This window comes from Juglans regia, chromosome 8 (assembly GCF_001411555.2).
Source record: "Juglans regia cultivar Chandler chromosome 8, Walnut 2.0, whole genome shotgun sequence".
NCBI lineage: Eukaryota > Viridiplantae > Streptophyta > Magnoliopsida > Fagales > Juglandaceae > Juglans > Juglans regia.
In genome coordinates, this window is record NC_049908.1 from 11151119 (window position 1) to 11165548 (window position 14430).

A 14430-nucleotide genomic window follows, 5' to 3' on the forward strand; every position below is an offset into this window, starting at 1 on the left:
GTGGAGGATAATGCAGTGAACAGATAATGCCTCCGTTTGATCAGAAAGGTTATCCTACCAATTTATTATAAAGCTATCCAAGATAGACTCTAAGGTCAGTCATTATCATCACCTTCACGCTCCTATAAATAACACCTAAATGTAACGTATTTGGCATTCATTCATATACTTATATTGAGATAACTTCTCTCTAACTTAGATATCGAAGTCCCACTGGGCACACTGTGCCACCATCTCCTCTGTTGTAGGTCTCGTGCAGTTGATGGTGTGAAACAAGTCCTTAACTAGAGGTTTTCGAGGTTTGTTAGCTCGCCTCTTTGCGCATTGAATCCTTGGCAGAACAAAGGGTTGCTGGGTTTCCTTACATAATATCCTAAACTTTTGAGTTTCCTCAATTACATGGCATGGTATGACATAGCTTGGAAAACGTTTTTCTCCACACCCAAACTTCGAATTTACTCATTGCTTCTACCATAGGCATTAACACACACACACACACACACACACACACACACACACACACACACACACACACACACACACACACACACACACACACACACACACACACACTCTCACTCTCTCTCTCTCTCTCTCTCAATTGCATCTATAAATACTGAACTTCCTCCTTCATCCATTCTAACTAAACTACACCCGCCATTATTCAATGTTAGTAGTCTTGGTGGGTGGGAAGCTCCTTGCTGGAGAAGCAGGCCAGGCACATGTAATGCTCTTGCTCTTAATTGCCAGTGAACTCCTTTCACGTGCTCCCCTTCCCCAACATGGGTTCCTCACCCTTGTCTGATCTCTTCAGCTAGTTGCCTCCCGCATGCACTTGCAACCTGCAGATAACTAATTACTAGCTATGCAACAATTCAATATTCTTACTTCAAAACGCCAACTAATTCTTTGGAGACCAATTATATGCATTTACATCGAGACCTCATATCCAAGAAGTATGAAGAGCTGATGAATTCTAGTTCATGAAACGAGGAAAGGAACGTTCAAAGTTGGGTTTTACGAATGTGTGTGAATAGATGTATTTGGCCAAAGTTCCATTTTTTTTCTTTCTTTTAATTTCCTCAAAATCAAATGCTATTAGCGATCGAGTTCCCTCAAATATTACAAATTATCTGCACTACTATATATATATATCCTATTACAAGAGAAGAAGCCCACAGGAATTTTGAAGGAATACTATCCTCCTCCCGTTTGCTTTGCACTTTATGAGAGTGGTCTCTCAGAGTTTACAATCCAAGACACCAATGATTTTCAATAGCCTTGTTGTTGTCTAGTCTAAGGATAACCGCCCCAATGCATGAATGGATCGAGGCGGATGCTGAGTTGTGGTTCGATATGATTGCTTCCTTGGTTGGCTAGAAGATGCTCTACTATATGTTTGTCTGTAGGAGTTTAGGGTGTCTTCAAGCTAGAGTGTGGAGCTTTAGGACATGTTTGATTATAAGTGAGCTTTTGAGAATGTTTAAAAAAAAAATTAAGATGGAATATTGTTTATTGGGTTTTGTGAAAACTTTGGATGATTTTTTTAAAATATATTTTGTATTGGAATTTTGTGAAAGTAGATAAATAACATTAAAACATTGTATGGATATAATTTGTAAGAGATTTGTTGTTTTGGTTTAGGTATAAGTTGTTTTGATTTTTATGTGTTTTACTTTTGAAAAATGCTAGTATGCCCTGATCTCATTTTACCCCCTCATTTTGACAATTCATGTATTTAATTTTTTTTAATTTATTTTTACTTACTGATTAAGGAAGTAACTATTAGTGTATTGGTATTTTCTTTTAAAAAATATGTTTAAAAAATGTTTGAAATGAAAAGCAAAAAAAAAAAAAAAAAAAGAAGAAGTGCAATTTGCACTAAGGGGCACACCAACTGGACAAATTGAGGGGCATAATAGTACTATCCTTTACTTTTTTATTAAAATCTAAACAAATAATTGATGAAAAGTTGGAAATATAATTTTTTAAAAGTTGAATTAAAAAAGATTGAAATTGTTTTTTTTTAAGTTAAGAAAACATGGCCATACTGCCTCTTCTAAAGCTTCCATTGCTCATGTGTCCTAGTATTTGTCAAAATTACTATTTCATATCACTATTTTATAACATATTTTATAAATAATTGCTATGACAATATCACTTTATTAAAAATATTAAATCTTTTTATAATTTGGATTTTAGACTCTTTATAATTACCTTTCATCTAAGATAAAGTTACAAAAGAGTTACAAAAGAGATTGTAATTATTATCATTACTCTGACGATCCATTGGATGCAATGGATTGGGTGTTGGAGTCGTGTTGAGTTGGGCCGTGAAGCTTAGATTAAATAATTAAATATAGTGGACTCTAGGAAAAGTTTTAAAATGTAAGGGTGGGTAGCTGGCCACCGCATCAGGCTTGTCCTTTCCCCCATCCAGTTCCCACTTGGGGCGGGCAAGCAGGCAGACACTCACACGCATATGGGTGCCGATGGACATGGCCTAGGTTGGACCCAAGCCCAAAGGTTTCTCCCATCTATTTAGTCCAAATTATATATATATGTTAAAAAAATATTTTTTTTAATAAAAAACATCATTTTGAAGATATTGTTTTGGTGTTTTAAAACCCCATGGAGTAGTATATAAAAATAATAATAATCCTAATTCATTTTCTCCCCTCTTCTCTCCCTCCTATTGTTGTTCGACTTCTACCTCCCCTTCTCTCTTCTTCTGTTTTTGGTTTCCTCCTCCATCACCACCCCAACCTTGTACTAGGTAGAAAGTCTTCTTCTCCTCATCTCTTCTTCTTCTTCTTGAAGATTGTGAGACACCCAAACATACCATGGACTATTTATTGTAGAATTCTTAGAGCATTGACATTGGATTGTTCATCTCATTCTTCAAAATTTGACTAATATGTAGCTTTTTTATTTTTAGCTAATTACTCAAAACTTGAAGTCTATATTGAATTAGCTAATTACTCAAAATTTGAAGTCTCCCGTACAATATCCATGCTAATGTTGAGCCAAGCCGACATGAGGAGATTGTCCTCCTCTACAATGAAAGACACACCTAATTGTGTTTTCTTATTAGGTGGCCTTTTTTCACTTTCCAATTGTGTTGCTTGGAGTACAACATTATCATGTCTGCTAGCTATTGGGGTGAAGTTTAAACTGGGCAGCACAAAATTTGCGGCATTCAAAATTTGCAACATTTTTTGAGCAACAAATTGTGCTACTACTACTATCATTTAAAGACTACCACTATTGTTCACAAAATATAAATCTATACTTTCAGCACTACCACAATTGTTGCCCAAAATTTACAGATCAAATAAAATCACAACTACATAACAACAGCTCATAGTTGCTGACCACCTAGGGTGGTGAAGAAAATGTGATGTCCATCCTTAAAGAGAGTATTATTGTACAAAATCATATGTAGATTATATGCAATCAAAATATAACAACTTATGCAATCAAAATAACTAATATTTTGTCTGGAGAATAACAACCATTTTCACAAAATATAACAACATATAAAATAGCCAAGTAGTAGATGAGGAATTTTCACAAGACAACTCTCTCTCATATACACATGACCACTTGGAAAAAAGAGGCACCATTAATTCAGTGAACAACCAGATGACATATAGTCTTGGAAAACAAAGACAAACATTCAGTTCATGGATACATATAGTTGTTGCCCACATTATCACAACTTGTGCAATCACATTTTTATCTTCTTCAATTTTCAAAGTTTTCTCAGTAATTAAACAGCAGGTTTCCAGAGAATATTATTAATTTTCGAGAACAGGAAATCCTCTAAGCCAGCCTACGGAGAGAGAGAGAGAGAGAGAGAGAGAGAGAGAGAGAGAGAGAGAGAGAGAGAGAGAGAAGCATAAAATGCATTTAGGAACAAAAGCACACAATGTAATTAAAAAATCCACCCCAACAAATAATATCAAACCAAAATTCTCCAAGAAAATAAAAAATCTCCCCAAGATAACTTCGAAAAGAAAAAGAAAAAAAAAAGACAGATAAAAATCCAGATCTACAAAATATCCCGAATAAAACTTGTAAAACGAAAAGGAAAAATCAAACAACGGAAGAACCTAGATTTGAATGTTTGAGATCGAGTGCTAGGGCATATAATTTTACTCTGTTGCTAGGATCAAATCTGAACCTCACCAATGGAGATGGAGTTGTGGGAAAGAGTTGACAAAAATTGCTAGGTAGTGGTCGCCAGAAAGAGACGTGCAAGGCAGAAGGAGATGTGTAGGGCAGTAGGAGAAGAGAACTGTGCGATAGAAAGGGAGGGAAGAAGGAGAAATGGGAACGAGTCGTGGAACTGGAAAGAGAAAAAATGATAAAGAATTCATTTGACTTAGCTACAATAGTCTTTATATATGACTTGAAAGATAAGATATATTGTAGCAAATATCTTGGACAACTTTTATTTGACTAATCCAATGTAGATGAAATTTGAGGGGCATTATTTAAATTATAACTTTCACTAACATTTGATTAAACCAATGCCAGAGCTCCTATGTTGGCAGAAAACATATTTCAGAATAAACTCGCGAAAGTTACTGGCTTATCTTAAAAGACTTTGAATTTTTACTATTTTTGTAAATTATTGAATATTAAAGACTTCTAAAGCTACTGAGCAAGGAAAAACATAGTCAAAGAGTCTTTTTATGGGGAGAGTATTTTGTAATGTACAGTGTCTGCAAGTCTTAAGACTGTAAATATTATTTTTTATTTTGATATTATTGTGTTGTCTTATGATTACTACTATATATAGTTTTAGAATGTATAAATACATCATATTTATTTTAAAAAAATGTGAAATTTACTATTAACTCGTGGAGATATGATATTTATAGATTTTTTTAAAAAAGAATGCTCAAAACTTATAGGTTGTACAAACCAATTCCGGTAATCTTATTTACGTGGGATTGCATCCCAAGAGTCTTTTACTTGTAAACGACGGTTCGAGACTTCGTGCTATAATTAACTATTACGTCCAAACTTTCAAATCGTGTCAATAAGTTTCTTCCCAAAATTGGCCATGCCCCGTCCGACAAAAATACAACCCAGTGCCACCAAATCCCTGCCCATCCCGCCGGCGAATTTCAGTCTTTTCACCGCGCACTTCAAAACTACTCCAACTCTTTTGATTTTGGAGCCCAAGTACCCCTCTCTCTCTCTCTCTCTCTCTCTCTCTCAACCAAAGAGAACAGGCACAACAACAATGCTGCACGAGCTTCTATTGGCGCTCTTGGGCTACACAGGCGATCTCATTATCGAAGAGCGAGATCACCACAAATCCTCCCTGGCACCCGATTCCGGCGACGTACCTTTCAAGCTCGCTCCCGATATCTCCTTCATCGAACCCAGTGACCGGTCACAAAAAATTTCCAAACCTCAATTCCTCAAAACTACTTCCGTATCTGACACGCTCATATTTGACGTTTGCTTTCCTGTGGTTGCAGGGAGCTTATTGAGAGGATTATTACCTTGGGGTTTTACTACAGGGAGCTCGATCGCTTCTCGACCAAGTCTCGTAATCTAAGCTGGATAAGATCCGCGAATCCTTCTCCTTCACCGAGGGATTCCGAGTTTCCTTCGTCGCAAGTGAAACCGAGCGTCTACCGCAGAGCCATTGCCAATGGCATTGTGGAAATACTGGCGGTCTACAGGTCCGCTGTGCTCCACATTGAGCAGAAATTGTTGGCAGAAACCGTCCCCATCTTGGCAACTGTGACTCAGGGCCTCAATAAGGTCCTCTCCGAAACATATTTCTTTTTCTTTTCAATTCGTCGTCTAAATTTTTATAAATAATCCTGATAGAGATTTTTTTTTTTTTTTAATTTTAGTTTTTTGTTCTTTTACCGCCTCTATATGAGCTTGTTCTGGAGATCGAGCGTGATGACATCCGTGGAGGTCAGCTGCTTAACCTCTTACAAAAGCGGTGCCACTGCGGAGTGCCTGAGTTGCAGACTTGCATTCAAAGGTATAGTCTTTTTTTGTCTCTCGCTTTTTTGCAAGTTGATTAGTTATTATTTGTTTCGCCATGAAGATAAATGTGTTAAGGTTTATAGTACGTTTTTCCTATTCTGATGAATGCATTGAAATAATATTCATATTTCCATAACTTTAGATATATGAACCATATCTTATGTAGTATCTATAGTGAGAAAAAGCATCTCATTTATGGACTTGCAAACTGAATGCTGAGCTGATTATTATGTTCTTTTATCAATTATTGTATGTCGGAAGCATAGGCTTCTTTGGCATGGGCATCAGATCATGTATAATCAACTTGCGTCATGGATGGTTTATGGGATTCTTCAAGATCAGCATGGAGAATTTTTCATTAGAAGGTAACAACAAAATGTAATCTTCCTATGATTGCATTTGGTTGGAAATTATATACCTGAAAACGATTCTATGGTTTTCCTACTTTGTAGGCAGGAGGATAGGGAATCTCTTCCAGACATGTCTGAGAAGTTGGCACGCTTATCAACTGATGATGCATCTTTAACAGATTGGCACATGGGTTTTCATATTTCTTTGGTATGATTAAACTTTGTATCTTGCAGTGTTTGTGTTATTTTTTTTTTTATTAGTAAACGATTTTATTAAATAATAAGACAACTAGAGTGTTATGGAATGAGGTGTTCAGCAGATTAGAGTTAGCTTGGGTTATGCCCGCGAAAGTGGTTGCACTTTTGTCTAGCTGGACAAATTTAAGAGGCATTCAACAAATTAAAGTTGTGTGGAAGATGGTTCCTATCTGCATCCTGTGGTGTTTGTGGTAGAAACGCAATGATTGGACGTTCAAAGACAAGGAGAGATCAATAGAGGAACTAAAAGCATTTTTTATTAGAAGTCTATGTACATGGGCTATAGCTGTAGACTTTAATGGCCTCGATTTACATGATTTTCTTGTCTCTATTGCGTCCACATAGATAGGGCATCCCTTTGTATATCTCCTTGTGTTTGTGTTATTACTCACATGAAAATCACCGTCTGATTAGTATATTGGCTAGATCTTCCACTTTCTCAATGTAATCTGCTTTTCAATAACAATTGTCATGTCTGTTCTGGTCTAACCAATAACGGTTAGAGTATAAGACATGAAGTTTATGATACTATGCTGCAGATGTCATTGCTGTTTTTGTTGTTTAGATTTCCTTTATATGTTGCAAAGAGATTATTTTGCACAACTATATTTTTAGTGTTGGGCTACACAATGAGCAATCATAACTGATCGTGAGAGCCTTGTGTATGACTTTAAGTTTGTGAAGCATTTTTACTCGTTAATGATCACCAAGTATCTTACTCTTCAGATTGGCTATACTGCACAAGCTTTGGACTTTCTTTGCCTATGGATCCTAAGGATGTTTATATCAGCTAACTTGTGCATTCTAAATGCTGTCACATGTTTTGATATTTTATTCTATAAATATTGATGTGGCTATGACTATGCTATACACGACAGTAAATTTTGTCTAAGGAAAGGACACTGCAGCTCATGCACCTATAAATATGATGCACGAAGAGTGCATGCTTCTTATGCTGCATTTACACAAAATATATGTGTCACTTCCCAAAGACTTGAAGGAGGCGTTGTGACTATTGTGGAAATAATATTGTTTTGTTTCCCTTTTTTCTACCTTTATCAGTTTTTCGTGTCGTAAGTTTTCGTTTTAATGCACTGATCTTTGGAACTTTATTGGTTTTCCGAGTTGGTCAATCTTTTATGTTATTTTGCAGGATATGCTGCCGGAGTATATCCATATGGGTGTTGCAGAGTCAGTTCTTTTTGCTGGTAAAGCAATCAGGGTACTTCGAAATCCAAGCCCTGCTTTTAGGTTTCGGGATGCTGTTTATCATCTGCAGATGCCTAGAGGCTCTCAGAAAATTCAAGGATTTACTGGCCTTTTTTCCTTCCATAAGGAGCCTCTCATGGATAGTAAACTGATCGGAGAAGAATTGCTTCCACAATCTGAGGCTGATAAGATTGAAGCTATGCTTCTAGACCTAAAGGTTTGTTGCACTGTGGTACCCCTAACATTCACATTGTGTGCAACCTGTCTTTTGAGAGAGGTTTGGACTATATTTGTTTACTGCACCAAATAATGTACTTCTGAACTCTAGTTTTTGTACTGACTTATACATGCTTTCTAATGCACAATGTTTCTGTGCCACACTTAAAATTCAGATATCAAAGGTTAAGAGCCTGGTTTATTTTGTGCAGGAATCATCTGAGTTTCACAAAAGATCATTTGAGTGTGCTGTAGACTCTATTCGGGCTATCGCGGCCAGTCATCTTTGGCAGGTCTGAGGGTGACAGAAATTTGGTTCTTTATCTTTTTTAACCATCTTTCTGAAATATTTTATCCATTTCTGCAGCTTGTGGTTGTACGCGCTGACTTGATTGGACATCTGAAGGCCCTAAAAGACTATTTTCTTTTAGCAAAAGGAGACTTCTTCCAGGTAAATGATGGACAATAGCTAAATCTTTTTTTTTTTTCCTTCCCTTCTGCACTTTTGAAAAAGTTTCATGGGTATTATTTATGCTATTAATTTCATGATGAGAAGGTTAACTCCTGCTCACTAGTCCCTATCTCAACTATTTTTACCTATATCATAGGAAAATCACACTTTACCCCCCCAACTGAATTAACACTCTTCTATAATATGACCACTAAACTATCAAAGTTATTGTCTAGCCTCCTAATTTAAAACTTAAGTTGGAATTTATCCTCTCATTAATATCTGATCCTTAAGATAGAAAAATGTGGGGTGGGGTGGCATGGCATGATCTTAAAATTGGGTGGAAGGACATGTACAGGTTTTTGTAGACAATGTATGAGTTTCTCTGTTACATAATGAAACGTGATACTTAAATCTTGTGTAGGATATGATTGCCATTGGTAAATTCTTTATTTAATGGTCAAACACACCCTACCAATTTTGCACATTGACTTGTGGAATACCTTATGTACTTTTATCATATTTAAAATGTAAAACTAATAAGTATGAACATTGCTACAAATGATAAATGATGGTAGAAGTTTAGCCTAGTTTCCCTGTTCTATGGCCGAATTGTTGGTGTTTATAAATATAGATTGTATTTGAAAAATTTGTGGTTGAATGTAGGTTACAGTCCATGTGGAACAAAAACTATACCGATGCATATAGATATATAAATGTCAATTAAATTCTGTGTACATCCAGTTTTCTAATAAAAAATTATTTTTCCAGTGCTTTCTTGAGGAGAGTCGCCAGTTGATGCGTTTACCTCCTCGCCAGTCAACTGCTGAAGCTGATCTCATGGTCCCATTTCAGTTGGTAAGTTAGCATGAGATGACTTATGATGAATAAGATTATACCCATTAATGTAGCTGAAGTGTCTATTGTTTCAGCTTGCTTATTTTTTAAATTTACTACCAATTTTTGGAAAGAAATTAATTGGTACTACCTGCCATGCAGGCTTCATTGAAGACTATCAGTGAGGAAGATAAATACTTTTCTAGAGTATCCTTGCGGTTAGATCCAATATTGATTATTTTTCCTGTGATTTACCTGAAAGCTTGACTGTATGGCCCTTTTGCTACCAGTCATATCACTTAATTGCAGAGTTTGATTAACATCATTTACTCATTGACACATCTGATTCTACTAGGATGCCTTCATTTGGATTCACAGTCAAATCCTCCCCAGTAGATGTGCTGAAGACAAAAGATTATGCTGATGGAAACTCAAGTTCTGCTTTGTCGAATGCTTCTTCAGAAATATCCCTTGATGGTTGGGATGGTATTGCCCTTGAATACTCAGTTGATTGGCCCTTAGAGTTGTTCTTTACCCAAGAAGTGCTCTCAAAGTAAGATCCTACTGATCCCGGCACTCGTGGATGCTTTCCTTTGTTTGTTTTGATTTTACCTGCAAAAATAATTGCTATTGTGAAACTGCTAACTGATACTCTCACACACATGTTAATAACGAGTGTGCTCCAGGTATCGCAGGGTCTTCCAATATTTGCTGCGGCTTAAGCGAACACAAATGGAGCTGGAGAAATCATGGGCTTCTGTGATGCATCAAGATCACACAGATTTTGCCAAACATAGGAATGACCGCGTAAATTGCCCAGTAGCTCAGCAGCGAAGGCAACGGTTTAGACCAATGTGGCGTGTTAGAGAACATATGGCATTTCTGATCAGAAACCTTCAATTTTATATCCAGGTCATTATCGGTACCTCTTATAGTTTCATGTCTATATGTTGCTCTATGCAGAAATCGGAACAAACCTTTTCATGTATATGCTAAGTTGTTTGTTCAATATATGCCAGATCATGGTGTGGTATAGGCTGATACAAGGATACAACATCTGATCCTGATCCATGTATGACGTGCTAAGTGAATATAAAAGAATGCATCATATTTAATGTCTCAAGTATCAGATGATATTTTGATGTTAAAAACCTATTTGGGGTATCTTGGTATTTTTTGCCAACCATAGCACGTTACTAGAAAATAAAGGAGCATGAATAAGTAGGACTTTGGGTTTATCAACTCAAATTTGTTGTCTCAACTGCTTTCTACATCAATATGCTGCTAAGTTGCTTTTGATTGGATAACTGATTGAATTGCTGTTGATTTTTACTCCTTGCACAGTTTCACATCAGTGCATAGTGCTTTTGAATAATGTGGAGGCCCAAGTGTCCAGTTCTTATTTGGTAACTGTTTATACAAACAAAAGGGTTCAGTAAACCATATATTTTCATCTCTTCTTTGAAGCAATGTGTTCTAAATTATGAATGTTGCGATTTTTCTATGCTCATTGATCATCTGTATACTCTGTTTGCCTTCTAAAAATTTCAATTTTTTTTATTCCAGGTGGACGTTATAGAATCTCAATGGAACGTTTTGCAAGCCCATATTCAAGATTCTCACGATTTTACTGAACTTGTGGCTTTTCATCAAGAGTAAGTAAAATGAATGGTTTGTGATTGCAGGTTGCTTCTGAATTATCATATTGTGAGATATTCTGGAAGCTCTTGATTGCTATTGTAGACTGAATTGTCTAAAATGTGTAGGGCCGGTAGCATCATATGGTAATTCAATAGTAGGGTTACTGCACTTTACTATTACAAGTAAAGAAGTTGTATTTGGAAAGGGCAATGGCATGTTGGGGTTGGTCACGAGCGTCTAGTTTCCATTTTATTATTCCTTGCTTCCTTTCAATTTTCTGTTGGATATCGTTGGCTGATATTGTCACTTTGCACGTCATACATGGAAGTTACATATCCTCATGTATGACGTGCAAAGTGAATATAAAAGAAGTTACATATCCTCCAAGCATTTGTGTTTTCCTTTTTATGGAAGCAGCTCAGCTTTTTCTCTATTTGCTTGATGAATTTGGTGAAGGGATGCTTGTGTTCTACACGTGTTGTTTTTTTATAGTTTGATCGTCAAAATTCTGTACTTTCCAGATGTTTTTGTCTCCAGCTTAATGTCAGTGTAATTCTCAACCTTCCTACAGGTATTTATCAGCTTTAATTTCTCAATCTTTCTTGGATATCGGTTCCGTCTCAAGGATTTTGGATGGAATTATGAAACTTTGCTTGCAGTTCTGTTGGAATATAGAAAACCAAGAAAACAGTTCAAATACATCTGCACTGGAACATATAACAGAGGTACCTTGTTATATTTTCTCACATGTATTAGATGGATTCTGCTAGTAGTATTTATTGCCGTCATTTCTCTTCATGCTTTAAGTTGGTCCAGTTGCCTTAAACTTGTATTTATTACACCGCTTAATGCTCCAAATGTGCCTTTGATATTGTCAAAGTGATTGTTCTCTGATGGTTCCTGCTTGGATGGTGTCGAACATAAAACTTGAAGAATTTCCAATATTCAATTATTTCTTTTTCTTCCTGTAGAAGCTGCATTTCTTAATTTTAGCATCTTGTGCAGTTATTCATCTTCTTTTGATTATTCTTGAGACATCCATTTGGAGAACCTGCAATTGTTGCAATCCTTGAAGCTTTGAACATGAGAGATGCAACCATTGCATATCATGGAAGACTTGTGTCCTGAAGGATCTCCCCCCTTCATCCCCCACTTTTAAAGCAGCATCACTGGAAATCCAGTCTGCACTAAAACTTGTCACTTGTTCTGCTGAGAGGTGGTGCGCTGTTGTATATATAGAGTTGATTGAAGAAAAGATGAGACCCTAATTTGTTTTGTTATATTATATTTGGCACAAAGGAGTACCGCGAATCACTGCTATTGTCATGAGAATTGACTTGATATGAAGCTGTTCGCCTCTCTGGCTGTTTGTACTTTGTAATTTGCACTTTATTAATTGCAGGAGCAGGCCCGATTGTGTATATCGCACATCCTCCAAAATTTCACCTATTGAATGTTCCCCCGAGTGATTTTGATTGGTTCATATTTCAGTTAATCGTTCTCTTTGATTTCTTTCAGGAATTTAACAAGAAGTCAAACTCCTTGTACACTATATTACGCAGTAGCAGGCTTGCTGGGAGTCAACGAGCTCCATTTCTGAGACGTTTTCTTTTGCGTCTAAACTTCAATTCCTTTTTTGAGGTATTTCCTAGCCGATGTTTTCTTTTACTTATAACATATGGCTTATAACTTTGCTGACAATATTGTTTCTCTTAACAGGCAACTGCAAGAGGTGTCCTCAATGTTGTAAGACCACGTCCAGCACTTCCTGTTCTAGATCAACAATAGCACCAATTCACTCGTCAAGTTTGATTTTGTTGATTGCTAAATACAAGACGACTGCCATGTGAGCTCTGATGAATCCATTCGCGGTTGTATTTTGAAGATTGAGTGACAATTATTTTTATTCAGCGCTAGGCTGAAGAGAGATTCCGATTCTCACCTGGTCGTTTCATTGGACATTTACATGGCGCTTCTTCTACCCGGCATTATGATATGCGTGTATCATCAGCTTGAAGATGTTCCTGTTACAGTCCTAAAATCGATTGAGGCTTCTGGTAGTTGTCAAACTGTAATGGATGTGTTCTGCATTCTCATCTCATTGCCAGCTTCCATTTGAAGTTAAGGTTTGGATTCTGGTAGCGGTTTGTGGTCTTGGGTTTGCTCTGGCCCTAATGAAATTATGGTACGCTTTATTCTCTCACTTGACTGTATGGTAGCATTCGTGTTAGGTGGAGTGGTTGGTTTGCTGACATTAGGCTGACTCTATGGTGACAACTGATTACTGCGGGCATTCAGTTGGCGTTTTGGGCGGCTTCTTCTGATCTTCTGTCTTTGTAGATACAAAAACTATATTATTGATACCTTGAAAAATTTTCTGGATATATGACTTTATATTTATATATAAATTGAGGGAGAGAGTATTTTCTTTGTGGGTTTGTAGTTTTTTCTCCTCATAAAAAGGGTGTAAAGAGGTGAAACTCTCCTAGTAATACCCTTACTCGTAACCAAGTTTTCCTTCTAATTGAGCCATAGTTTGAAACTCTCCTAGTAACACCCTTACTTGAACCATTTCATTATTATTTACAAAATTCTGAGATACTTTGGTTGCATTTAGTTGTTGAGCCAAATTTAACTCATCTCAACTTACGTTTGGACGTTGATGAGTTGAGTTGAGTAGTGAATATTAGTATTTTGTAGGTTCATTGAGATGGGTTTAACTTTTTTAAATTGAGATGTGTTAACTTTTTTAAGGGTTCAAGTTTCCAAATGAATCCTTAACTTTATTTTTGTTTTTATTTTTAATCTAATCATTCTTGCTTCTATTTTTCTTACTGTTTTTATTTTTCTCTCTTTTTTTTATTTGTATTTTTACATTGTGTTTTAGAAACCTCGAAAGGGTGCTACTGCTACTGACCCATGTAATATCAAGCAAGATATCTCAAGAATTGGGAGCTTTCAATCCCCGGGATTTTCCTCTTTCTTTTTAATTATCATTGCAATAAAATGAATTAGGTGCACAAGAAGAGAAGATAGAGAGTTCCAACTAACATCATTACAATTAACACTAAGTAAAAAAATAAAATTAAAAAGGATAATTGATCCAATAAATTGTCTCGGACGCATATTCTTTAGAATCCAGAGAGGTGACCACCAAGAGAGATTTTGTGCTTGGCCCTGATTGGACGGTGTCTTTCATCTCATTATCACAATTTTATCAAATTTTCACTCGAAATATAATAACCAATTTGACTTTTTAAAATTTTTAAATAATAATAATATTAAAAAATAATATTCTAATAATTACCCCTATTCCCAACTTTCTCATCTCTGATAATTACCCGTATCCCCACCATTCTTTCTTTTTGATCAACAGCTGCATCCCAATTGGCCTTTACATAGTTCGCCCTTGGCCTCTTCCATTTCTGATTCCTCCTTTCTTCA

General features: G+C 36.3%; 1 protein-coding gene across 5 annotated transcripts; it reads left to right on the forward strand.

The window, feature by feature from the left end:
* Positions 1 to 5068: 5068 nt before the first annotated feature.
* LOC109020314 (gamma-tubulin complex component 4 homolog) lies at positions 5069 to 13425 on the forward strand. 5 transcript variants are annotated; one of them, XM_035693632.1, is made up of 16 exons: positions 5069 to 5409; positions 5499 to 5787; positions 5883 to 6019; positions 6291 to 6389; positions 6477 to 6582; positions 7786 to 8058; positions 8270 to 8350; positions 8425 to 8508; positions 9280 to 9366; positions 9508 to 9563; positions 9701 to 9898; positions 10032 to 10257; positions 10912 to 11000; positions 11508 to 11557; positions 11646 to 11711; positions 12505 to 12611. In XM_035693632.1, the coding sequence occupies exons 1-16, from the start codon at positions 5075 to 5077 to the stop codon at positions 12510 to 12512; spliced, it is 2184 nt and encodes a 727-aa protein (XP_035549525.1). In that variant the 5' UTR covers positions 5069 to 5074; the 3' UTR covers positions 12513 to 12611. The 5 variants fall into 5 exon arrangements, with proteins under 5 accessions (XP_035549525.1, XP_035549526.1, XP_035549528.1 ...); XM_035693631.1 differs by lacking the exon at positions 11508 to 11557 and adding an exon at positions 12706 to 13425 and having other exon boundaries at positions 5071 to 5409; positions 11558 to 11711; positions 12505 to 12627; XM_035693633.1 differs by lacking the exons at positions 11508 to 11557; positions 11646 to 11711; positions 12505 to 12611 and adding an exon at positions 10365 to 10417 and having other exon boundaries at positions 10912 to 11003.
* The last annotated feature ends 1005 nt before the right edge of the window (positions 13426 to 14430 follow it).